The sequence below is a fragment of the Podarcis filfolensis genome (genome assembly GCF_964270895.1).
Source record: "Podarcis filfolensis genome assembly, chromosome: 9".
Taxonomy (NCBI): Eukaryota; Metazoa; Chordata; class Lepidosauria; order Squamata; family Lacertidae; genus Podarcis; species Podarcis filfolensis.
This window is the reverse complement of record NC_139610.1, coordinates 67,501,059-67,526,846: the sequence shown is the minus strand read 5'-3', so window position 1 is coordinate 67,526,846 and position 25,788 is coordinate 67,501,059. Positions and strand designations below refer to the sequence as shown.

Sequence of the window (25,788 nt, the reverse complement as noted above, 5' to 3'; positions counted from 1 at the left end):
CATAGAGGGGTGGGATATGTTAGTAAGGTATCAGACGAAAATGCCGTTTCATTTGCATGCAAATGTTTTTAATGGTTAAATCTGCAAGAGGGAATTGTGAACCCTCTAAAGATTGCCGTTGTAACAGAGCTCATGTCCCTCATATCTTTTTAACTCTATGTATTTGCACTTCGATATCCTGCGCCATCGTTCTGCATAAGGTGAATAAAACCCAAAACATCAATAAAATAGCAACAAATTGAAGGCAATAAATTGTAATGATGATGATGATGATGATGATAATAATAATAATAATATATTAAGCAACAATAAACAAAAATGGGAAATAGGACAGGAATGTTGCGCAAATGTAACGGTGAACTGATTCTGGCCTGTAAGTAAGCAAGAAAGTTTTCAAGGATGTAGAAAAACCACCTGAGGAAGGGTTGAAGCAATATGGGGGGAAAGTGGTGTAGGGTGCCACTGGTCAAAAAAAAATGCATCAAGTTTATAGGTTCTCTTATACCAGCAACACAGCACTTTTCTAAACAAAACGTTCTTTTTATCTGATATTTGTACATTTATCAGTATATATTGGTGTTTTGAGACTTTAGGGGGTCTCCGAAAGGGTTTAAAAGTTGCCATGACTACCACAACAAATATCTTCTTCTAAGAAAGGGATTATATGCATTTGTTTTGTGGCTGAGATAGTGCTGTGCAAAGAGCTGAAAATTTACAGTTGCAACCTGGAGAAAGTAAAACTTTATCTACAGCTGCAACCCCATGCGTAGTTACTCAGGAGTCAGCACTGTGGAACTTGCAGGGGCTTATTTCTGAGTAAACATGCATAGCTTTGGACTGAGGGACCCACAGAAACCAGTGGGGCACAAGCGCTTAACTGAATTCAATAGGATTTAGGCTAACTTTCCCTGGATGTCATCCCATACAGCTAAGCCCAAGAAAGCATTTACAGAATGTGTTTGTACAGTAAATGTGTGTGGCTTGAAATTCCAAAGGCACAATGGGAGCAGCTGGTATAAATAACAGTGAGCAGCTAGAAGTGATCTCTGTAGAGAGAGAAAACATTTCAAATGCTGTTGCCAACATTGAGGGGGGCGAGATGGGTCGGTAGGATATAACTCAGTCTGAAATAGCTCCTGAAAGCCCTTATTTCGTGTGTTAAAAGGCAGGACAAATGCTCGTCTGTTCTTTTCGGGGATGAACACTTGCAATCGTTGCTATGAATAGGGCTGTTCGTATCTGGCCATGCGCCATGAATGCGCGGAACCTGGCGCAAAGGTTGGAATCCTGAGAACGCCAGCTTTCGTTTATTTTTAATAAAAACACATCTTGGGCTTTTTTGGGCTCAGGTTTTTTTTTAAAAAAAGAGTCAGACACTGGGCACAATGCACTGAGCACAACTCATCCGGATGATGTTGTTGTTGTTTAGTCGTTTAGTCGTGTCCGACTCTTCGTGACCCCCTGGACCAGAGCACACCAGGCACTCCTGTCTTCCACTGCCTCCCACAGTTTGGTCAAACTCATGCTGGTAGCTTCGAGAACATTGTCCCACCATCTCGTCCTCTGTCGTCCCCTTCTCCTTGTGCCCTCCATCTTTCCCAACATCAGGGTCTTTTCCAGGGAGTCTTTTCATTTCATGAGGTGGCCAAAGTATTGGAGCCTCAACTTCACGATCTTTCCTTCCAGTGAGCACTCAGGGCTGATTTCCTTCAGAATGGATCAGTTTGATCTTCTTGCAGTCCATGGAACTCTCAAGAGTCTCCTCCATCACCATAATTCAAAAGCATCAATTCTTCGGCAATCAGCCTTCTTTATGGTCCAGCTCTCACTTCCATACATCACTACTGGGAAAACCATGGCTTTAACTATATGGACCTTTGTTGGCAAGGTGATGTCTCTGCTTTTTAAGATGCTGTCTAGGTTTGTCATTGCTTTTCTCCCAAGAAGCAGGCATATTTTAATTTCGTGGCTGCTGTCACCATCTGCAGTGATCATACCCAACTGTAATAAACAGGGATTGACCCAAGACCACGTCTTGCTCGCATTAGACCTATGCACCGAGAGCCAGGCTAACCCAGTAGACACCAAAAACAGCTGCCTAGGGTAGCAGAATTCAAGGAGCTACCGGCCAGTGTAGCTACTTTCCTCCTCATTCCATGAAAGTGAGCTGAATGAAAATCCCTCCTCTTCATTCTAATGGAGCAAAGAGAAAGGGCTGCCGTTGGCCTGGTTTGCACATAACCTGGTTTGTTTTAATCAAAGTGGTCTGTATTAACCTCATATTGCAGTTGGGTGGGGACTAGGGTGGCCAGTTGCAAGAGAGAACAGGACTTCTGCACCTTTAGTAGTTGTATAGATGAGGGAATATCACCAGTAGGTGTACTTATATCATAATGCGGGAACCCAGGATCTTCGGATGAAGCTGAACGCTGGACGATCAAGAGGCAAAATGAGATACGCACAGTACATAGTTAGAACTATGGAGTTTGGTACCACAGGGTGCAATGATGGCCGCCAGTGTGGCTAGTTTTAAAAGAGGATTAGGCAAATTTATGACCTTAAGCCACAATGACTATGTCCTCCCTCCATGGTCAAAGGCAGTATGTCTCTCAGTTGTTGGCATTTGTTGCTTGCGATCTCTCTGTTGGCATTTGGTTGTCTCCTATGAGAGCAGAACCCTGACCTAAATGGGCATTTGGCATAATCCAGCAGGGCTTCTTTATATTCTGATGTAAAAGTGCAGGAGCTGTGCCCCTCCTTGCGTTTGGTGAGCTGGAAGCAGGGAAGGCAGACTGAGTGATATAGAGAATGCCTTGCCTAGGTCCCCTTTCTAAGTTCATGCATGAGGTGATACCGTATTTTTCGCTCCATAGGGCGCACCGGACCATAGGGCGCACCTAGTTTTTAGGGGGGGAAATAAAGAAAAAAAATTATTCCCCCCCCCCCAGCCCCAAAGAGCAAAGAAGCCAAGACAGTGAGCGGGATCCATCCCGCTGGCTGTCTTGGCTTCCTCTTTAGCCGCGCACAGCCTCTCCAGCCGGGAGAGGCTGCGCACGGCTTTGGCAGAAGCCAAGACAGCGAGCGGGATGGATCCCGCTCGCTGTCTTGGCTTTGTTTTTAGCCATGGGGCTGGGGCGGGGGAAGCCCAAGCTTCCCCCACCCCAGCCCCCAGAACGGGTCTGGGAGCGGGGGCGCGGTTGCGCGCAACCTCGCCTTCGCTCCCGGAGCTTGCTGCTATCCGCAAGCCTTCTGAGCCCGGCGGGAACTCCTGCCGGGCTCCAAAGGCTTGCGGATAGCTGCCTGAAGCCCAGGGTGCGCAGCGGGAGTTGGCGCTGCACTCCCCGGGCTGCAGGCTGCTATCTGCAAGCCTTCGGAGCCCGGCGGGAACTCCTGCCGCGCTCTGAAGGCTTATGGATAGCTGCCTGAAGCTTGGAGAGTGAGAGGGGTCGGTGTGCACCGACCCCTCTCGCTCTCCAGGCTTCAGCAAAAGCCTGCATTCGCTCCATAGGACGCACACACATTTCCCCTTCATTTTTGGAGGGGGAAAAGTGTGTCCTATAGAGCGAAAAATACGGTAGTTGATCCCTGCTTTTTAGGACTCACTGTCTGTCTGATAGGTCCCCCAATACATTTCTAGGTATGCTGTCTCCTCATCATGGGGTCATTAATACATTTGAAAACCCTCCACAGTCGCATGTGAAGCAGAGCAGTATTTCCATGTTTTGGCGAAGACCCCCCCAAACACAGGAGGTGGCACTCCCACCATCACCTCTCTAGGCTCACTTTCCCCTCTTTATCCTACAGGAAAAACAGGGGATGAGTGGAGTCAAATCAAGGTAGAACTGAACTACCTGACAGGCAGAATTGAGTAACATTACCCATGAGAAATTCCATTTGTGGTACATTCCAGAGATGGTTCTGAAATGGTTCTCCCTCCATCTTTTAAGTTGGTTCATGCTAAGAATGCAACCTCTAATTACCTGTTCTCTAATCGCACTTAATATTCGTCCAGTTACTTATAATCATTACTGTTCAGCATTCCATCTAATTTTCTAATGCCCGGGTGAAGGACAAGACTAGTATTTTTTTTAAAAAAAAATGTGTCAGACAATTAAAAGGGCTCATTTCCAGTGCTCCTTATCAAGAACATCAGCAGTCCTAAATCTTGCTCAACAACTCAGGGATGATCTCTTGGCTGTGTGAGTGAGGTAAACAAAACAATTGTGTGTTTTGGAAAGAGCAAGTTCTTAATTCTACTGTGATGCTTCTTATATTCCCCACACCGGGTTACATTTGAATTGAGTTTTGGCTGTGGCACAAAGAGAGCCAATATGGTCATGTAGGAACACTGGGCCAGCCATGAAGATCTGTGCTCCAATTTGGGTTCTGCTTCCAGGGTGACCTTGGACCAATCACTACCACTTAGCCTACCATAAAGGGATGTTGTCTGCATAAAAGTAGGGTGAGTGCCAAGGAGAAAGTCAGAGATGCTAGATTATATGGGCCTGCCCCCAAACCATTTTAGGGGGTGGACGGGAAGAAGTAATAACTAAAATTGAATAAATAACTTGTCATAGGCTAGCTATGGATCCCTTAATTCTGTGATTTGGTTATATGAAATAGATGAATTTAATAAATAATAATATTTCTCAGGTTCTCACAATATTTGTGTACTTTACCATATAGACAATCTGATAACCTCTTTGTAGAAAAATGGAGCCTCTTTATAAGTCTTTGGGAGACCCCCTATTCCCCAAACAGAGCTATGATTCCCAGAGTCCACTGGGAAGAGGGATTGACGGTTGAAATACTCTGGGAATTGTAGCTGCATAAGGGGAACTGGGGGTGCTTGTCTCCTATCAATTCTCAGCACCCATTATGAACTACAGCTCCCAGAATTCTTTGGGATAAGCCCTGACTGTCTAAAGTGGAATAAGAGTGCTTTAAATGCATGGCAGGGGGAAGGCCTAGGCCAGGCACCCCCAAACTTGGCCCTCCAGATGTTTTGGGACTACAAAAGTGCAGGAGCTGTGCCCCTCCTTGCGTTTGGTGAGCTGGAAGCATTCCCATCATCCCTGACCACTGGTCCTGTTAGCTAGGGATGATGGGAGTTGTAGTCCCAAAATATCTGGAGGCTGAGTTTGGGATGCCTGGCCTAGGATATGCAGATCCCAGGTCAGGTAGGGCTGCTTCATCTAACATCGTCACCCTTAATCCTTGATAACAGCCCTTTAAACTAGCCTTGCCATCCCTATATTACAGACTGGATCTGACAGGTGCGTTGTTTTGTTTATTCTGCTCTTCCTCCCAGGAGTTTAGGGTAGCATATGAAGGATTATCCTATTTTATCCTCGTAACAACCCTTCGGGGCAGATCAAAGTGGCAGGAAGCAACTTGTTCAAGGCCACTTTTGTTTTTGTTTTTTTGTGTTTTTTTTTCCAAATCCTTTATTATTTTATTCACATAATATACATTATTTACAACAAACAACTCCAAAATAAACAGGCAACTCCAAAATACAATCATATGTAACAAAACCATAAGTTTCATGTTTTCATTTACACTGATTTCCTCTCCGATACCTTTACTTGATATTTCTTGCCGCTTTCTGCTTTCCTTGTAGAATCTTCATGAAAATTTAAATCTCTTAAATCCTATACCAGTCTTTAACAATTTCAAATAATCCCTTCACCTCTCTCCCCCACAGCCCAGTACTTCCCTCAACCAGTGTGGGATCTTCTTTACCTACTATTTTTTTTGTTATTGTTGCGTTATTCACTTTTATTTGTTATTCCATCCTTAATATATTATTATCCTATCTTTCGCCTTTTAAACTTTTGCATATTAGGAAAGACTATTCAAGGCAGCAGAGATATGAGATGATCAGAGCCCCCCCGAACTTGAAGCATGGGAAGTCCCAACAAAAAAATTATAATTTAGGCAGAATATTTGGACTATTTGATATGTATTTGTATAATTTGGAACATTCAGTGTGATTTGCTTGGATTGTTAAAATGGGAAACTTAATAAAAATGATTTAAAAAATAATAATAATAAATAAACTTTTGCATATTAATTTTTTATCTCCAGCACTGACTTTTTTTCATGAAAAAAGCTCAAGGCCACTTTTGAGAGTCTCTCAACTCAGCAGGGATTCATTCATACAACGCGTTCTGCCTCCTATCACATTTGGCTCTTGTGAGGTAAAATTTGAAAGTGGGTGTGTGACTTCACGGCAAACATAGCATGCCAGACCCTTCTCTTAACTGCTCCATGATCACTGGTCTGCTAGTTGTTTTGCTGATGGGCGAAAGGCAGCCATCCTCACGCCAGATGACCACCTGAAGTGATTTTCCACCACCATGTGCCCTCAGTCACGAATGCGCCAAAGGGCCCTTCCCGGCTTATGTGGAGAAGCAGCACATGTCAAGCAAGGAAGCTTAAGCGGGCTGGGATTTAGAGGAAAGGCCGAGGGCGAGCAGCTGAGGGAGGATTTGAAGCCCAGCCGTGACATACGGCAACAGGCTTGCGCAAGAATGCCGTCCGGGCGCTAGAAATCTCCCTTCTGGTGGGTGAAAGTCTTGCGGGCGCTGCCACTTTACTGGCTCTAACGGACGGTGTGGCGGCTTAAAATTCCTGGCCTGGCACGTGTGGGGAGGAGTGAGGGTGGCGGGAGGGTTTGGGTTGCCTCAAAGAAGGCTGCTCTTTCTTTTTCCTCACTGCAATGGAATCTCAGCTATCCGAAGCGTCCCCAAGCCTCACAGGATGGCATGTGGCTTGAGCCATAAGCCCCCTAAACATAGAACAGCCATGCCAGCACCCTTGTCATTAGCACTCTTTTCTTCTTTTATTGACGGGGAGGGAAGGACAGAATGTCTCCCTCTCACACAGCTTTCCGTTCTGCTGTTTCCTTTCCCTGTTCTTTTTCACCCCAGTCTTGAGGATCAGGAGCTTTGGCTCTTCAGCGTACAGTCATACCTCATGTTACGTTTGCTTTGTGTTACGTTCTTTCAGGATACGTCCCGCGGCGACCCAGAAGTAACGGAAAGGGTTACTTCCAGGGTTTGCCACTTGCGCATGCGCAGATGCACAAAAATGACACCACGCGCATACGCAGAAGCAGCGAGTCGCAACCTGTGCATGTGCAGACGAGCTGCTGCGGTTTGTGCTCTTTTCATGCGCATCCTTTTGCTGCGGAAGGTACAGGGAGCAGCCATAGCTCAATGGCAGAGCATCGCTTTGTGTGCAGAGAAGGACCCAGGTTCAGTGCTTGGCCTGGCAGGGAGAGACCCCTGCTTGAAGTTGTGGAGAGCTGCCGTCCAACCTTTGCTTAATTGTGCAAAAAAAGCTCAACAAGTTTGGGGCTTAACACAACTGTCTGGATTTTTTACTTCTTGAAATATGGCAACCCTATTTGCTTTAAGTGATTTTCTTCCTCCAACCCACAATTCCATCTGGTATTAAGCATATTTCTTTCTGAGGATATCATGGCAGCCACATGTAGCCACTGTTATGTACTGAAGTTCTCACCCTGGGCCAGCAGGGGGATACTGTAGATAGTTATGCAAATAAGGGATCGAAAGTGACGTTCAGTGATTGGATGGTTTTAGAAAATTGTTACAGTTACGTTGTACTGGAGCTCTATATAAGCAGGCTGACTGAACCCTTCAGTTCAGTTCTGTTCTGGCCTGTGAATAAACAAGAGCTGTTTGAAGAATCGCTGTGTCGTCTGATATGTTCACCCACAACTTAAGAGCCACAGATATATAAGAGGCCCCTCCTGCCATCCTTTTTATTTTGCATTCATGATGGTTTTGTGCTTGTGATGTTATTGGGGCAGTTACATGCAGTTTCACTTTCAATACTGTTAATACGTGCAAAGGTTGTGGGGCAAACATACTGCTTTGTTTCAAGTCTGTGCATGTCTGGTAACTTCATTCTGAGCTCCTGTACCACAAATGTTCTGATATTTTTTTTTGTCCTGCTTTCGTTGCTCTATGGTGCAGTGCAGCTCCTCCAAATGGCAATAGTGCAGTAACACTGTGGAAGCATTACAGAACAGTTGTACAGGTGGTCTGATGTAAACCACCACTAATGCACTATTATTGCACCAGTGAGATGCTGCAGAATAATTCACCTGTGCAGGACAAAACAAAACCCTCCCAATCTGGAGCGGTACAGTCTTTCTGCACTTTGGGATAAAGTTGGGATACATTATCAACAGTTCTGAAAATACTAAATTGGTATGTGTCTGTTGCAGATTGAGGTTGGTGCAGTAAATGTGTGAGCAACCAGGATTGGAATGAGAGAGGGTTGTTCTGTTTTGTTTTGAACTCCCGTACTACGATTAAGTTCGGGGAAATAACAAACCTCCATCTCAGTTGACCGAGAGCTATAGCAACTGTGGCATAGGACAAGGAAGTAGCATTTTCACAGCACCCATCTTTAAACTGCAATCCAGACACTCAGCTCCTTATGCTAATGGGTTCAGTTATGGGAGTCAGTCTTGCAATTTATGTCTGAAAACTCTTTCCCTTTGCTGGCTTTGCATTCGTTTTGTCAGGGTTTTTTTATTTTATTATGACCGGAGCTACGACGCATGGGGAAGAACTATAGCTCAGTGGGTAGCAGAGCCCATGCATTGTGTGAACACCCCTCAGGCTCAATCCATGGCGTTTCCTGTTGAAAAGATGTCAGGTAACCTCTCCCTGGGATAGCTGCTGCCTATCAGAACACGACAGTCTGGCCTGGCAGAAGACCGCTTTCTTTTTGCTTTTGCACATTTATTACAGAGTTATCCCCTCCCCTTTGAACTTAGGTAGGACTTGCATTGGCACAAACAAGATCAGGCTATATAATTGAAAAGCTGCATTCAGGATGCTGCAGTGGGATTTAGACAACCTGATTCTGGGAGCGCAACGCTACAATCCTGCACATGCTTCACCCAGGAGTAGCTCCCATTGAGCTCAACAAACTTGCTTTGAAGTACAGATTTTGCTCTCTCTCAGGCTTTCAGAAGATCCTGCTTTGAATCAAACCTGCTTCTTGCTGCTTCTATGTCTCGTGGCTTTTTATTGTGTTGTTCCATTTCCTTTTAAATAGTTGTTTTGTGATTATTTCATTATCTGTGGTCTTCATGCTGGAAGGCGGGACAGAAATGCTCAAATAAATATTAGCATCAAGTATATGCATCTGTGGTCTCTAATGCATTTTATTTAAAAAGAGAGGAGTTATTTCATCCTGAATTCTCCTTGCTGAAGTGTGATTACACCGTCCTCAAGCTCCCTCTCTTTGGTCTGTTTCTTTTCCCAGGGATACCTTTGCAGCAAAAGGACATCCTGAGATTACAGCTTCCCGTTCCCTCAGCCCAGAGTGTCTCAGGTCTGACTTGCAATACAGCAAAACCCCATGGCCTGCTGGAGTTAAACTGCGCTTAAAGAACAGGTGAGGAGTGGAACATTTCTGCCAATGTTTCTGCACTTCTGATTCTTTCTTGTATTCTTCAGGGGGAACCTCTGGTGTCACGTGTGGGGCAGTTAAAGATGCAGCTGCAAAGGAACCACCGGGAACATTGAAGTGTGCCCCAGATTGTGCTTCTGTGAGCCTTGGGTGCACTTTAAAATTAGCAGCAAATGCAAGGCCCACTGGAATCAGCTCCATGTTTTTTTCCTTTGCATCCCAGCTTCAACTCCACCTGGTCTGGAAGGAAGGAAGGAAGTAGGGAGCCTACTCTTAAGTTTGCACTCACAAATATTTCCTTTGAAGCTAAGTTACCTGACTTCTTACTGACACCAGGCGATAGACATTTACTTGTCAAAGCGGTGCGGACAGGGTCTGGGGGCTGAAGAAATTTAGTTCCACCTGCCGGATCCTGCTCCCCAGCCTTGCTTTAGAGACACTTGCCCTATACAGTGGTACCTCGGGTTACAGACGCTTCAGGTTATAGATGCATCAGGTTACAGACTCCGCTAACCCAGAAATAGTACCTCGTGTTAAGAATTTTGCTTCAGGATGAGAACAGAAATCGTGCTTTGGCGGCGTGGCAGCAGCAGGAGGCCCCATTAGCTAAAGTGGTGCTTCAGGTTAAGAACAGTTTCAGGTTAAGAACGGACCTCCGGAACGAATTAAGTTCTTAACCCGAGGTACCGCTGTACAAGATAATTTTTGTCATTCTTTTTGTCTGTGCTTGGTAGTGTCTGGATCTAGCATACTTCGATAACTTTGGGAGCCTTTAAAAGAAATCCCAAATGAGGGTGTAGATTAGAAGGCTTCCATTAACAGAATGTGCAGCTTGAACTTGTGGGTCCCTTCCCCATCAGAAGTATGTCAGAGGGAACAACAGATGCTCTTCCTCTGTCTACTCCTGTTTTATGTCTTTCTTGTTCTCCTGCGCCATATTGGTGGGTTCTAAAAGCAACTTTTCATATTGCACATTGCAGACTGAGGCACGCAATGTATGCAAGATATATGCTTTGTATGGCCAGCTCCTTTGGGCCACTCTACAAGGGACGCGGGTGGCGCTGTGGGTTAAACCACAGAGCCTAGGACTTGCCTATCAGAAGGTCGGCAGTTCGAATCCCCATGACGGGGTGAGCTCCCGTTGCTCAGTCCCTGCTCCTGCCAACCTAGCAGTTTGAAAGCACGTCAAAGTGCAGGTAGATAAATAGGTACCGCTCTGGCGGGAAGGTAAACGGCGTTTTTGTGCTCTGCTCTGGTTCATCAGAAGCGGCTTAGTCATGCTGGCCACATGACCCGGAAGCTGTACGCCGGCTCCCTATGCCAATAAAGCGAGATGAGCGCTGCAACCCCAGAGTCGGCCACGACTGGACCTAATGGTCAGGGGTCCCTTTACCTTTACCTTTACATGGTAGTTAAGTTACACACTGGCCACATATTCAGGGTGACTTTCCTCTCCAGCCTTCTATTATGTAATAGTGGCTGTCACACGGTTCCTTTCTGCTGCATGGAGATTTTCCTGGCTGGCACCAGCTGCCCTTTTGGGAAGCCCAAGGCTGGTAAGGAAACATTTCACACAATAGCAGGGCATTGCTAGCTTGTTCGTGATGTGGGCTTTCTGGTTTTCCATTTCGAATGGGAAGATTTTACAGTTTCCAGGGCAAATTAGGGTACGTAGTACTATGAGTACCTGTTGCCATTGTTTCTCAACTTGATTCCCAATACATCTTACTTTCCAAATGTGGCTGACACAATATCCTCAGAAAGAAAATGCTTACACAAGATAGATTGTGGGCTAGAACACAGAAGAAATTACTAAAAGCCATTAGATTTATTTCCAGTTTTTTTCTAGAAGGGAAGACATATGCACTCAACTGTAACAAATGAAAATTTGCTCTCTCTTTAGGGAAAGAGGCCATTAGGGTAATTTGCATCAGGAAACTGTCAGTTTGCAGGGGAAATTTTTATGCTGAGAGAGAGAGAGAGAGAGAGAGAGAGAGAGAGATCACTTAACTAGCATTTATCTTAATTGTATTTAGGAAACACAGCTTTTTCAAAAAGTACCCTATGATTATTATTTTTTGTCACACTACGCCACAGAGATTGGGACTAACGTGCTTCAACTTCGAAACAACCTGGCTTGCCCGATATTGCATTTGCAACTGGAATTGTATTCATTGTTACTAGTGAGTTTATGAAATTGAAAATTTTCCATGGGAAAAACAAAGCACTGGGGAAAAAATTTTCAGACAATGTTCTTCCCAAACATTGCTGATGCCAATCAGTACTAGACAAGTAAGCCACCATGGAGGAAGTAGCCAGGGTTGCAAAGAAGCTAACCTATAGAGTCATTGCGCAGCATCATCCAGGTGGTTCTTCAGCGGATAAGGGGGCAATGACTTGCTTCCCATCCTATTGACCAGCGTTTCCCAAACTTGGGTCTCTAGCTGTTTCCAGACTACAGTTCCCATCATCCCTGATCCCTGGTCTTGCTACCTAGGGACAATAAGAGCTGTAGTCCAAAAACAGCTAGAGACCCAAGTTTGGGAAACCCTGCTATCAACTGTTTAACTGCAACAGTGTATGTGAGTGTTCCATAAACTCTGTTACTAAATGCTCTGTAATATGGCTCCTTCCACTTTCTGGATTTTATAATTATTATTATTATTATTATTATTATTATTATTATTATTATTATTTATTTGTACCCCGCCCATCTGGCTGGGTTTCCCCAGCCACTCTGGGCGGCTTTCACAGAGACCAAAAATACACTAAAATGTCACACATTAAAAACTTCCCTGAATAGGGCTGCCTTCAGATGTCTTCTGAATGTCAGGTAGTTGTTTATCGCTTTGACATCTGATGGGAGGGCGTTCCACAGGGCGGGCGCCACTACCGAGAAGGCCCTCTGCCTGGTTCCCTGTAGCTTTGCTTCTTGCAATGAGGGAACCACCAGAAGGCCCTCGGCGTTGGACCTCAGCGTCCGGGTAGAACGATGGGGGTGGAGACGCTCCTTCAGATATACTGGACCGAGGCCGTTTAGGGCTTTAAAGGTCAACACCAGCACTTTGAATTGTGCTCGGAAACGTACTGGGAGCCAATGTAGGTCTTTCAAGACCGGTGTTATGTGGTCTCGGCGGCCGCCCCCAGTCACCAGTCTAGCTGCCGCATTCTGGATTAGTTGTAGTTTCCGGGTCACCTTCAAAGGTAGCCCCACGTAGAGCGCATTGCAGTAGTCCAAGCGGGAGATAACCAGAGCATGCACCACTCTGGCGAGACAGTCCGCAGGCAGATAGGGTCTCAGCCTGCGTACCAGGTTATTACATCTCTTAAGCATACTGAGCACTGAACAGAAGCAACACTGAAACATCCCTGCAGTTCAGAACATGGGGGCTGTTCCCTTACTGCATGACAGAGCAGAAACATCCAAGAGTGGGGAGAAAAATCTGAATTACTAGATGAAAAAATAGATGCCTTTGTCCTCTGTGCCCACACACATACGGAACCAGCTCAGCCTTGTTGAAGCGGAGGATGCAGTGCTGTGTTGTTGGAGGTGTGGGCCAAATATTCTTCTTGTAAATCACCAAGTCTCACCTTTTCTGGAGGAGGCAAGGATAATCAGCGAGACACTGATTAGATCATGGCAATTACCCCACTTCCTCCAAGGTCCGTCCCAGCTACCTGTTACTCCTCTGGTACAGGGCTGGAGAGAGGAGACAGTGCAAAAGTCAAGTCTTGTGTTGTGGGCAAAGCTCAGCTTCTGGGCATTGGTGATGTTTCTTTGCAGCTGCCTTGGTAGAAGAGCGGTTAGGAAGAGAGATCCCGAGATCCCAGTTGCTGGTGTTCCTCAGAAAGGTTTGGCTAAAAGAAGAAGTTTCAGGTGTGGCTTGGTTGTTTTCCAGTTCCATCTCCGCTTGTTTTCTACTTCTCTTATTCTTTTACATCTTTTGTTTTCCCTGCCCTCCCCTTTCCCTATGGAGAAAGAATTTTAATTGTATAATCTGAACTATGTAGTATAATCTGAACTATGGGAGGCTCCAACTGTGTTGCTTGGCTTCGTTGCTCACCCAATAAGGAGTCTAAGAACGACGGGGGGGTGTGGAGCTTGCATGCTTTGTGCCGATCAAATCGGCCGCGTTGCCTGGGGACTCACCTTTGCTCAGCGCTTCCCAGCGGAGAGGTGACGGTGGTTTTCCTTGCTGCATCCCCTTTGCCGGGTTGCTGCGCTGTGGGAACCACCGCTTGAAGCTTCGTTTGGCTGCTGGCTGGGCTTTCTGCCTTTGGCTCGGAGGGGCTCAGAAGTTGAACATACCTGTGTTTGGAAAATCCCTTATTTTGGCTGCTGATCCCTTATTTTTGAGGCTGCTGGTCCCTTATTTTCAAATCTGCAAGTTGACAGCTATGTTAAAGCCCGCTACCCAAAGAAGGATTTCATGTGTCAGTAACGTGATGCATCAGTGTTACAAACTGAGATATATAAGCTTGGGGCCAAATGGCTCCTTAAACCAGGGTTACAGACGCCAAAACAGAATGTCTAGTTGCCATTCGGGGGCCAGATGGCTCAAAAGTTGTATTCTTCAATACGACTTTTTGGTTCCTGACATTCATTCTGATTGTGCAGATAAAATATCACAGATAGAATTCTTTAGTATGTGTTGTTAGTGTGTGAAAACAGGCAAGATCCAGGGATCCCCAGGCACGCACTTCCAGATGGTGGAGACACCAGGTGCCATCCTGGCACCCTGGCATCTTCACTTGGTCGCAAGTGGCCAATAGCTAGATGCAAAATGTGCCTGGCGCCTGGCAAATTTCAAACACTGTGATGCGTCTGTTTCCCAAGCTCCCTGTGACATTTTCTGTTTAAACTGGACATCACCTTGCCTCTTTGGCAGTGGAAACAGCAGAGAAAAACTTCAGAAGAACTTCTGCCTGCCATGTGTGAATTATTTTCTTAGGTGGCAGCTTATGTTCCATGTATTCTTATTTATGTAGACATTCACCTTCTGATGGTTGCATTCAGTTTGTGATATAAGGTTCTTAGAAGATGGGTGAGACAAAGGGAGAAACGTGAGTCTTTTATATTGTAGCAGCATAGTCGATAAGAGAGCTTTAAAGCCATAAGGTAAATAAAAGGAATCGCCTTACCAACTTTGTCCCCAAGCCTCCTTCCCACTGCAGGATATCCTGGTTCTGTCTTTGTGTGCCTGTTTTCTTTCTCTCCCTCCTCCACACTTTCTTTCCTTGTGTCTAAATGTGTTGGCAGATGCTGGCAGCACTTGGCTGCAGGAATGTGTGGGTGGCATTTGCTTGTCTGCCTGCCACACCCCGAGAACTACACTCGCATATTTGTAAAAGCCGGCAGGGCACTACAATAGCACGAGCATGGAAAGAAAAAAGAAAAAGGATTCTGTGATGCAGTTGCTGTAAATGTCCGTAAACTTTGTTCCCAATACAAAACACGTCTGCTTTTTCTTGTAAGTGTCTTTGGTACAGTGGTACCTCGGGTTACATACACTTCAGGTTACATACGCTTCAGGTTACAGACTCCGCTAACCCAGAAATAGTGCTTCAGGTTAAGAACTTTGCTTCAGGATGAGAACAAAAATTGTGATCCGGCGGCGCAGCAGCAGCAGGAGGCCCTATTAGCTAAAGTGGTGATTCAGGTTAAGAACAGTTTCAGGTTAAGTACGGACCTCCGAAACGAATTAAGTACTTAACCCGAGGTACCACTGTAATATAATCATTGGATATGTGTCTGGATTGAGGTGGGGCAGAGAAGAAGTGGCTGTTGAGTCATAGAATCGTACAGTTGTGTACGTGTGTCTGTCTCTTTCTCCATATACAGTGGACGCTCGGGTTGCGATCGTGATCCATGCAGGATGCACATTCGCAACCCGCAGCAGTGCGTCTGTGCACGCGCGGGTTGTGATTTGGCACTTCTGTGCATGCGCAAAGAATGATTTAGTGCTTCTGCGCATGCACAACCGCCGAAACCAGGAAGTAACCCATTCCGATACTTCCGGGTTTCGGCGGTCCGTAACCCGAAATAAATGCAACCTGAAGCATCTATAACCCGAGGTATGACTGTATATACAGTAAATATCTACCATATTTTTTGCTCTATAAGACGCACCAGACCACAAGACGCACCTAGTTTTTGGAGGAGGCAAACAAGAAAAAAAATATTCTGAATCTCAGAAGCCAGAACAGCAAGAGGGATCGCTGCGCAGCGAAAGCAGCAATCCCTCTTTCTGTTCTGGCTTCTGTGATACCTGTGCAGCCTGCATGCACTCCATAAGACGCACACACATTTCCCCTTACTTTTTAGGAGGGGAAAAGTGAGTCTTATAGAGCAAAAGACACGGTATATTCTGTCTTGGTTGGTCGGTCTTTCTCTCTCTAGATCAGAGCTTTCCAAACTCTGTCACGACACATTAGTGTGTCGGCTGCAGTGTGTAGGTGTGTTGCACAAATGCTCTTATAAGGAGCTAGTTTAACCTCCGGTTTGCTAGTAAAACTGAATTACTGTGTCATAAAACAATTCATGTCTAAAAAGTGTGTCACCAACATGAAAAGTTTGAAAAGCTCTAGATACACACATAGTCACCTGGGTCTGTACTGCTAGAGAAGAATATCTTCTTTTACAGGGAAAAGCACTGAGCATATGATACTTGCATCAGAGACGGTTAAAACATCAGCAGAAAGGCCAGGTTTTGCAAATGGCCATTCTTTGATGATTTTAATGCAATATGACACAGGTCAGATTCACATATTGGGTGCTTTAAATGTGCATAGAAGTGCAATTATCAGCGAAAGCAGCCAGCCTTGTGTCAAGACTTGGCAGCAAACGGAAAATTGTTGCTTTTTCTGTGTACAGGTTTGGCCTTTGAGGACACAATGTTTCACTCAGAAAAAAGTGGCCTTTTGGTTTGGCTTTCTTTTGGCCTTATCTTTGCTTCTTTTTATGTTGATGACAAATCCTACACATTTATAGCAGTTCTGAGCTTCTCTTAAATACTCAGAAGTACAGGCAATGCTTGTTTTTTGCAGAGGTTACATTCTGGACCCCTGCGAGCATTGACGGGATCCGGATAAAGCATTTTGCCCCTGTTTCAACCCGCCCTACCCTTTTAGTGGCATTTTAGTGATGTTTTGGGGTCACTTCTGGGTTTGATGCTGTGTGTGCATGCACAATTGCATGTCAATGGGACATGTATAAATCCATTATTGCCTCTGTGTGTGTGCATGTGTGTGTGTGCGTGTGTTGAGAGACAGAAAGAAGGAGCTGTTGAATTGTCAACAGCTCAAAAATCAATAACAGCTGAATATCCTGAACAATATTAACACAAAGTGGGAGTTTAAAACACCTGTCAGTTTTGATTTTCGCTTTTAAGTGTGCTTGTCAGAACGCAATCCAAGGGGCAGATTGGATATGACAGGAAAGTCTTATCCAATTGTGAAACGCCCAGTGCATTTTAATGGAAACTTTCCACAGGTTCAGAACAATTTGAGTATCCTAGGTGAGATGTTACCTTACTAGAAATTCTCAATAAGTTGTATTCTTTCCACTTGAACTCATTGGGCATGCAGTTATTTTATTAAGGTTCTAAGTATATTCATTCAGGACCATTTGATGCTGCTTTTTTACTCTTCTGTAGGTAGATAGATGATAGATAGATAGATAGATAGATAGATAGATAGATAGATAGATGATAGATAGATAGATATAGATAGATAGATATAGATAGATAGATACAGTGGTACCTTGGGTTACAAACGCTTCAGGTTACAGACTCCACTAACCCGGAAGTAGTACCTCGGGTTAAGAACTTTACCTCAGGATGAGAAAAGAAATTGCGCAGCGGCGGCAGCAGGAGGCCTGATTAGCTAAAGTGGTACCATAGGTTAAGAACAGTTTCAGGTTAAGAACGGACCTCTGGAACGAATTAAGTTCTTAACCAGAGGTACCACTGTAGAAGAAGAGTTTGGATTTGATATCCCGCATTATCACTACCCGAAGGAGTCCCAAAGCGGCTAACATTCTCCTTTCCCTTCCTCCCCCACAACAAACACTCTGTGAGGTGAGTGAGGCTGAGAGACTTCAGAGATGTGTGACTAGCCCAAGGTCACCCAGCAGCTGCATGTGGAGGAGCGGGGAAGCGAACCCAGTTCACCAGATTACGAGTCCACCACTCTTAACCACTACACCACACTGGCTCCCTGTAGGTAGATAGATAAATAGATCCATCCATCCATCCATCCATCCATCCATCCATCCATCCATATGCCCTACTCTGGCTTACCTAAGTAGCTTTCTGGTTTGTGTCCTTGGAAGACACCTTTCTGAAATCCACCCTGTGTTGCAATGTGGGTGGAGAGTATACGTTTGCTGAGAGCGGTGCTTGCAAACAGGAAGCGGCTCCACTGGAGAAGAATGTTTGAGTAGGAGGGAATTCCAGGCTTTGCCTCCCATAGCCTTGGCCATTGCCACTGACTGCAGTCATGCCTCTCATTTACTTGTGTAAACACAGAAAGATTAATGAGATGGCATAGCAATGTGTGAAATTGCGGAAAGGATAAAATAACTGTTTTTAGTCTTCTGGGAAACTTGGGGGCTTTATGGCCTATGACCTGGCAACATCCAGCATGGTTCTGTTTAACTTCATGTTCACTGCCTCGGTTCCTGCCTTGGTGCTCCGTGATACCCCAGGGAGAATTGTGTGGGGGCTTTCAGATTAAAAGTAAAGGGGCAGAGATGCTCTAGCAATCCATGGCCAGTGCAGCTTAGTTGTTACTCATATTTATTAATTGAGATGCTACTCATTTATTTATTTTAAAAATTATTTTATGCACAAAACTCCAACATGCCTATGTACACTAGGGACACTTCAGGGGGGGAAATAAGACAATGCACTCCTTTTTTAGACCTTCAAATATGTGTGATACTTTCAGTGTGCAAAGCAGTAGGTAGCCGTATTTAATTTAAGCAATAATTGGAAATTATTACACTGTATTTAATGTGGATGGTGGCACTGATGTGCATGCTTGCACTTTGTGGCAAGCTAGGCGTATTGCTGGTAGTCCCATCAATTGTTGTAAAATCCCTATAAAGCAGAGCATATGTGCAGTAGAACATGAGTTGTTTGGAGGAAAGTTCCAAGCTGCTCCCCATCTCCCCCCCCCCCACCCATGAGCCTCTCTAAAAGCAGAAGGAATCCCTGCCAAGAGAAAAATGACTGGAGGGAAATAGTTTCAGGGAGAAGGGCTGTAGCTCATGTCTCAAATTTGCATGAACTTTGCAGGTGCCAATATTTATGTATAGATGCAAAATCAGGTGGACTTTCAGAGGGAAAGTCCACCCTGTAAGCAAAGTTTGAAAATGGGGGGAGGAAAACTTAAGGACTGGGGCAAAATACCTAGGTCTCAGGCCTTGGGATGGCTAATATCAGTGTACTGGAAGAAGCAAAGATCACCAGTGTTGAAGAAATGATTCTTCAACATCCGCTTTGTTGGACTGGTCATGTTGTGCAGATGCCTGATGATCGTCTTCCAAAGCAACTACTCTATTCCGAACTTAAAAATGGAAAGCGTAATGCTGGTGGTCAACAAAAGAGGTTTAAAGACTCTCTCAAAGCAAATCTTTAAAAATGTAGTATAAACACCCGCAATTGGGAAACACTTGTCTGCGAGCGCTCCAGTTGGAGAACAGCCTTTACCAAAGGTTTCATGGGCTTTGAAGACACTCGAACTCAGGACGCAAGGGAGAAACGTACTAAGAGGAAGGCATGATTGGCAAATCCACACTGTGATCTATCCTCGGCTGGAAACCAATGTCCCTACTGTGGAAGGACGTGTGGTTCCAGAATTGACCTCCACAGTCACTTACGGACTCATTGTTAAAACCATGTTAATGGAAGACAATCTTACTCAGCTACGAGTGATTGCCAAAGAAGAAGGAGGAGGAGGAGGAGGAGGAAGGAAGGAAGGAAGGAAGGAAGGAAGGAAGGAAGGAGAAGAAGAAGAAGAAACAACAACAACAACACCCCCACCCCTGTTCCTCAGAAGCAAACACCAGGGTCTTTGACCAAGCCACTGGTTTTAACAATGAATGACTTGCTTTAAAGCACTAAATGAGGGTTAGACATACCTGCTAAAGGCAAAAATCTCTTTGCATTAAATAAAGAGGTGACTGGCTTGTATCGATGACAACTTTGCTAATATTGCATTGCTTTTTTGCAATTTAATTTTGCATATAAGCAAGAGCTGGCCTTTTGAACATTGCTGTATTCTCCACTCATCTCAGTATAAACCCCCCCCCCTCTTTCCTACCTCCTTAAATGTGAAACAGCACCTCTGGAAGTGGTGCTGCTTTGGTGGAATAATGCTGTGCTTATCACATTTCCCTTCCAACCCAGCCTTGGCACATGGTAACTGAGTTCTAGGAACCTAAATAGACAGGCTTAGGATGGAGGAATCAAGCTGCAGTAGCTTGGCCTAATTCCCAGCATGCTATTGTCAGCAATGTGGCTTCATCTTGATTGCAACCAACAATTTTTTTTTTTAGAGGATTGAGGCTTTGTGCAACCGAAATCCTAATAAGCTTCCAAGTGCTTTAGTTTTTCCTGTCCTCTCTGCAAACCTTTGGTGTGATTTTGGCAGAATTATGTAAAGGCAAACTTTATGTGGTGGCCTAAATCAACATTCCTCATAGGTGCTGCCCCCACTGTAGCTCAATGCGGATGATTCCAGGTTCAATCCCCAGCACCTCCAGCTAAGGCCCATTTTTTAATTGTGTTTTTATTCCTTCTTTTATTTCTTAATTGTTGTTTTGTTGCATTGCAGTTTGAATTCCGTGGAATTCAGATTGCAGTAGAATAGAATACAGTATAAGAAATCAAAGGAATGATAGAAATACAATGGGGCGGGGGGGGGGAGGAGGCAGCATCTAGTAAAGTGAGATACAATTGCTACAACATGCAGAAAAGTCATTAGCAAATTTCACATGGTCCATGGGGCAAAAGGTTTGGGAATCACTGGAGCAGACCCATTGAAATGAGTGGACATAAGTTAGTATCATTCACGAATTTCAGTGGATCTGCTCTGAGTACGACTAACTTTGGATGCACCTTTATAAAAGCTAAAATAATGTAAAATCCAGGATTCCTTAAGGAGGAAGGAGCATGGGCTATTTTCAAGCCATTTCTCCAAATAATGACTTTCTCATTTCTGTTCTGTTTACATTGAGTTGAACAGCTTATTCCTATTTTATTTATATACAGTACCGTCTTTCCTCTCAAGGAGCAAAGGACATATTTAATAATATGCTAAAATAACTAAAATAGCAGCAGAGTCACAATATCAACACAGCAGGGCATTTATGACGGCTCTGGAGAATGAACTACTGAAATCTTACTTTGAGCAAAGAGAGTGTGCTTTTACCGATAGATCATTTGAAAGGGAAATGCCTGGTGTTTATGTAGGCTGTTTTGCAGGATCCTCTAGGGCTGCAGCATTCTGTCAGTTAACTGGTTAGATGTGTCAACTAAAAGTCCTTTGATTGCCTAAGAAGGTGCCCTTTGCTAATTGAGCAGAATGCTTTCAAAGGGTGTTAATGGTTTTTTCATATAACTTATAGCAGCTGCAGATAGGACTGCATTTCCTGTTTTTATGTGCAAGAGGAAAGAACACCTATTTAGGTGTCTGCTGCAACACAGTGATCTGGTTTGCCCCACACTGCAAGGCAGACTGTGGCTTACCAAGACCATGCAGATATGTAGGCTCCCAGAGAGAAGCTCACAGCCACTTACCTCCTCCCTGGCCATTTTTACTGCTGTGCTAAGTCAAAGTTTGGCTTAGGATCTTGTCTGAACTGGGACTCACAGTTAAGCCAACTACAAGCTATAACCTTGATTAACACTCTTGGCTAGCAAAGCTTAACCATGAGCTTTGCTTTGGACAACATGCTAAACCAAACCTTGGTGTGGCAGTAAAAAGGACCAGGAAGCAGCTGCAAACTCCTCTCTAATAACCTTCATATAGCATGGACTTCCTAAACCGTAGCTTGTTTTACCGTGTCATGTGAATCATCTTACTCTCCTTATCCATCACAGATCAGGACCCTGGACAGGACTGGAGGTCCTGATCCAGAGGTCACTAGCTGGCTAAATCTCAGAACCTTGGCCAGCAATCCTGCAGTTAAGAAGACTTAGCAATGCCCTGGAGCAACCACCTGGGTTTTATGGTCCCACAAAGAAAGTCAGTCTGAAGGTTCTACTCCCCTGAAGGCTGCAGGGCCGGATTGAGAAGGCGATTGGGCCGCATCTGGCCCCCGGGCCTTAGGTTGCCTATCCCTGAGCTAATTCCTTGCAGGGTTGTGTGTGTGTGTGTTTTTCCATGCATCAAATGCCTACCTCCAGACCTCTCAGATGGGTTAGGGAAACTGAGGTTTTGTGTCTCAAAGTGATGCAAGAACTGGAGTTTCTAGGAAGCTTTTATATTGAGTATGCTAATCCAAGAAAAAACAAGATAAGCAACAAGGAAGAGGAGGAAACCGCCTAGGGCCAAATACCAAGCTCATTTGATATTGCTTTGGCCAGAGTTTTGCTGTCAAAAGTGTTGATGAATGTCACAAAGCAACTTCATATCTGCCAACATTTGCAATCCAGAACAGGGAAACTTGGGTGAAAATATGCCTGCTCCATAAATTCATTTACTCAGGAGGAAGCCTGCTGATCTCAGAAGGACTTACTTCCCTAGCCTTGCTGCAGTGAACACAGCTACAGATTAGGATGTAAGGTCACTTTCACACAAGATGCTTAAATGGGGTTGCTTTTTTACTCTCCCATTTGCTGCTTTTGCAAATGGAATGCAATTGCTGCCTTGGCTAGATGATACCCATTGGATTTAAATATGGCGAATCTGCTTTCTGCTCTGCATTTAGCACACATATTCAAAAGCAAGCAGTCAAGCAAGCCGGTGTGGGAAACAGCAGTATCTTAAGTGTGAAAAATGGTCTTGGGTACATACACACCTTCCACCTTTGACCTTGAAGTCTTCACCCCAGGTCCCAAGACCTTAATCCAGGGATGTAGTATTAACAGAGGCCTCTGAGGTGTCCTCCTAGTTCATGCTGAGAAGGACAGCTGCCAGACCAGAAGTGTCGCCTTGCATGCAGCTTCCTTGGGTCAAGTCGTTCAGAAGCAATAAGGTAAAGGTAAAGGTAAAGGTACCCCTGCCCGTACGGGCCAGTCTTGACAGACTCTAGGGTTGTGCACTCATCTCACTCTAGAGGCCGGGAGCCAGCGCTGTCTGCAGACACTTCCGGGTTACGTGGCCAGCGTGACGAAGCTGCTCTGGCGAACCGGCACCAGAGCAGCACACGGAAACGCCGTTTACCTTCCCGCTATAAAGCGGTACCTATTTATCTACTTGCACTTAAGGGTGCTTTCGAACTGCTAGGTGGGCAGGAGCTGGGACCGAACGACAGGAGCTCATCCCGCCGCGGGGATTCGAACTGCCGACCATGCGATCAGCAAGTCCTAGGCGCTGAGGTTTTACCCACAGCGCCACCCGCGTCCCCTCAGAAGCAATACTAGCCACTTTATAAATTAAAGCTGTGGTGGGCAAAAGATAGATCAGGGTGTATACCTTAGGGTGATTTTCAGTAGATCAGCATGGGTATCTGACTCCTAAATATTTCTTTGGAGAGCAATAGAGAGAGAGAAAGAGAAAGAGAAAGACTGTCTGTACACACACATGCACACACACACACACAGAGAGTCTATATCTAACTGATGTGGCTAAAGCAAAACAACTCAGCTAGAGTGTGTTGATTAACTTGGCCCAGAGTCTGTGTTTGCTATTGTTGATGTGGCTCTACAGGAAGGTACATTCTGTTACAGCATAGAATCTACTTAATAAACATAGGTTGTCTTCGGTTTAGCTTTCCTTCCACTTCTGTTAATTTGCATTAACCACTTCGTGCATGAGAAAAGAATGAAATTTCACGGCATAGTTGTTTATATTGCTGCTGGTTTTCTTAACGTGAAAAGAAGAAGGAAAAGAATCATTGTGGCAGATTAGTTGGTCCTGCTTAATCTGTCTGCATCACAGATGCCCGGGGACAGACTTGTGCTCTGATTACTTCTGTTCCGTGATTCAGTTGCTCACTTTATGCACCAGCATTTGATTCAGTTTTACCACCAGTTTTGCCATGGCACTGAAACACAGTTCAGGCTCCAAAATCCATACTAGGGCAATACCATTATTAGGCCGTTCAAAATTCCCCCAAATAGCCACAGCAAGCTTTTAAGTTCTCTAAAGAAGAAGAAGAAGAGTTTGGATTTGATATCCCGCTTTATCACTACCCGAAGGAGTCTCAAAGCGGCTAACATTCTCCTTTCCCTTCCTCCCCCACAACAAACACTCTGTGAGGTGAGTGGGGCTGAGAGACTTCAGAGAAGTGTGACTAGCCCAAGGTCACCCAGCAGCTGCATGTGGAGGAGCAGAGACGCGAACCCAGTTCCCCAGATTACGAGTCTACCGCTCTTAACCACTACACCACACTGGCTCTTCACTTGGTTGAGTACCAAGCAAAGTGGCACGTAGTACTGTAGAGGCAGAACAAAGAAAGCTGCCATTGTACTAAGGAAATGAAGTTCACACTCATAAGATGGAGACTGTGTATACACATCTTACATATATTATTATTATTATTATTATTATTATTATTATTATTATTAAAATTTCCTCACTGCCCTTCTCTGAGGGTCAGAGGGCAGTTTACAATACAAATTTGAAGCACATGGCTTCCCCCTGCCCCCCGAATTCAGGGAAATGTAGTTTGTTAAGGGTGCTGGGAATTGGAACTGTGAGGGGTAAACTGCAGTTCCCACGATTCCTTTATGGTGAAGTCATGTGCTTTAAATGTATGTGTATGCAGCCGGGATGTGGAAGGCACTAGCAGACTTAATAGATTAGTCTCTCCTAAGTGCTGGACAGGTTTTAGGTTACATCTAGGAAGGCTGGGGTGAAGAAACACACAACAGCCAATTACCCATTTTTGAAAATATAAAATCTGGCAATTCTATAGAGCTGATAGCTAGATCAAGGGTGAAGAAACTGCAGGCCACCAGGTGTTGTTAACTCTCCAGTCCTGTTCAGGCCCAACCAGCATGGCCAACGGACAGGGATGATGGAGTGGCAGCCTCAACAACACCTCAATGGCCTAGGACCCTCGTACCTACGGGACCGCCTCTCCTGGTATGTCCCACGGAGGACCTTACGGTCTTCAAACAAAAACATCTTGGAGGTCTCGGGCCACAGGGAGGTTAGGCTGGCCTCAACCAGAGCCAGGGCTTTTTCGGCTGTGGCTCCAATCTGGTGGAACGCTCTGTCACAAGAGATTAGGGCCCTGCGGGACTTGACATCTTTCTGCAGGGCCTGCAAAACAGAGCTGTTCCACCAGGCCTTTGGCCAGGGCACAGCCTGACCCTCTCCTTTGGCAATCCTCACAGAACTAGCCCAATGGTTGCCTCTAATTTGATTTGAACTGATTATATAATGAAATGATTTTAGAATGTTCTATTATTTTACTGTTCTTAGCCACTCTGAGCCCAGCTTCGGCTGGGGAGGGTGGGATATAAATAAAATATTTATTTATTTATTTACCGTATTTTTCGTCCCATAGGACGCTCTGTCCCATAGGACGCACCTAGTTTTTTGGGGGGGAAATAAAGGAATTTTTTTTCCTTTATTTCCCCCCCAAAAGCAGGTCGGGGAAACCGAACCAGGTCGAGGAACAGCGGGATGGCGGCGGTGCGCCTCCCCGCTGTCCCCCGAGCTTGTGGGGCTGGCCGATGTCTGCCCGGCGCGAGGGGTGCTCTGCTTCAGGGCGCCCCGTCCGCCGGGCGGCAGGCTGCTATCCGCAGCGTGGGGAGCCCTGCGGGAAACTCCTGCAGGGCTCCCCACGCTGCAGATGTATGCCCGGGGCGAGGGGCGCTCTGCTTCAGGGTGCCCCGTCCGCCGGGCGGCAGGCTGCTATCCGCAGCGTGGGGAGCCCTGCGGGGAACTCCCGCAGGGCTGCCTAGGCTGCGGATGTGTTCCCGAAGCACCAGGCGCCCTGAAAGCAGAGCGCACGACGCTCCGGGAAGCAGGCTGCTGTCCGCAGCCTAGACATCCCTGCGGGACCTCCTGCAGGGCTGCCTAGGCTGCAGATGTGTTCCCGAAGCCTGGAGAGCAAGAGGGGTCGGTGCGCACCGACCCCTCTCGCTCTCCAAGCTTCAGCGAAAGCCTGCATTCGCCCCATAGGACGCACCCAGATTTCCCCTTCAT

The 25,788-nt window shown here is 45.5% G+C and overlaps 1 protein-coding gene across 7 annotated transcripts in view; it reads left to right on the top strand.

Annotated features, from left to right (window-relative positions):
* SHROOM3 (shroom family member 3) overlaps positions 1-25,788 on the top strand; it is a 212,840-nt gene that overhangs the window by 155,872 nt on the left and 31,180 nt on the right. For 5 of the 7 annotated variants that reach the window (XM_083631562.1, XM_083631566.1, XM_083631564.1 and 2 more), the window contains one exon: positions 9,313-9,444. In XM_083631562.1, coding sequence (XP_083487688.1) covers positions 9,313-9,444 — 132 coding nt within the window. Of the gene's footprint in view, positions 1-9,312; positions 9,445-12,508; positions 13,337-25,788 lie in introns of those variants that run through there. The other 2 variants (XM_083631563.1, XM_083631567.1) reach the window with 2 other exon arrangements.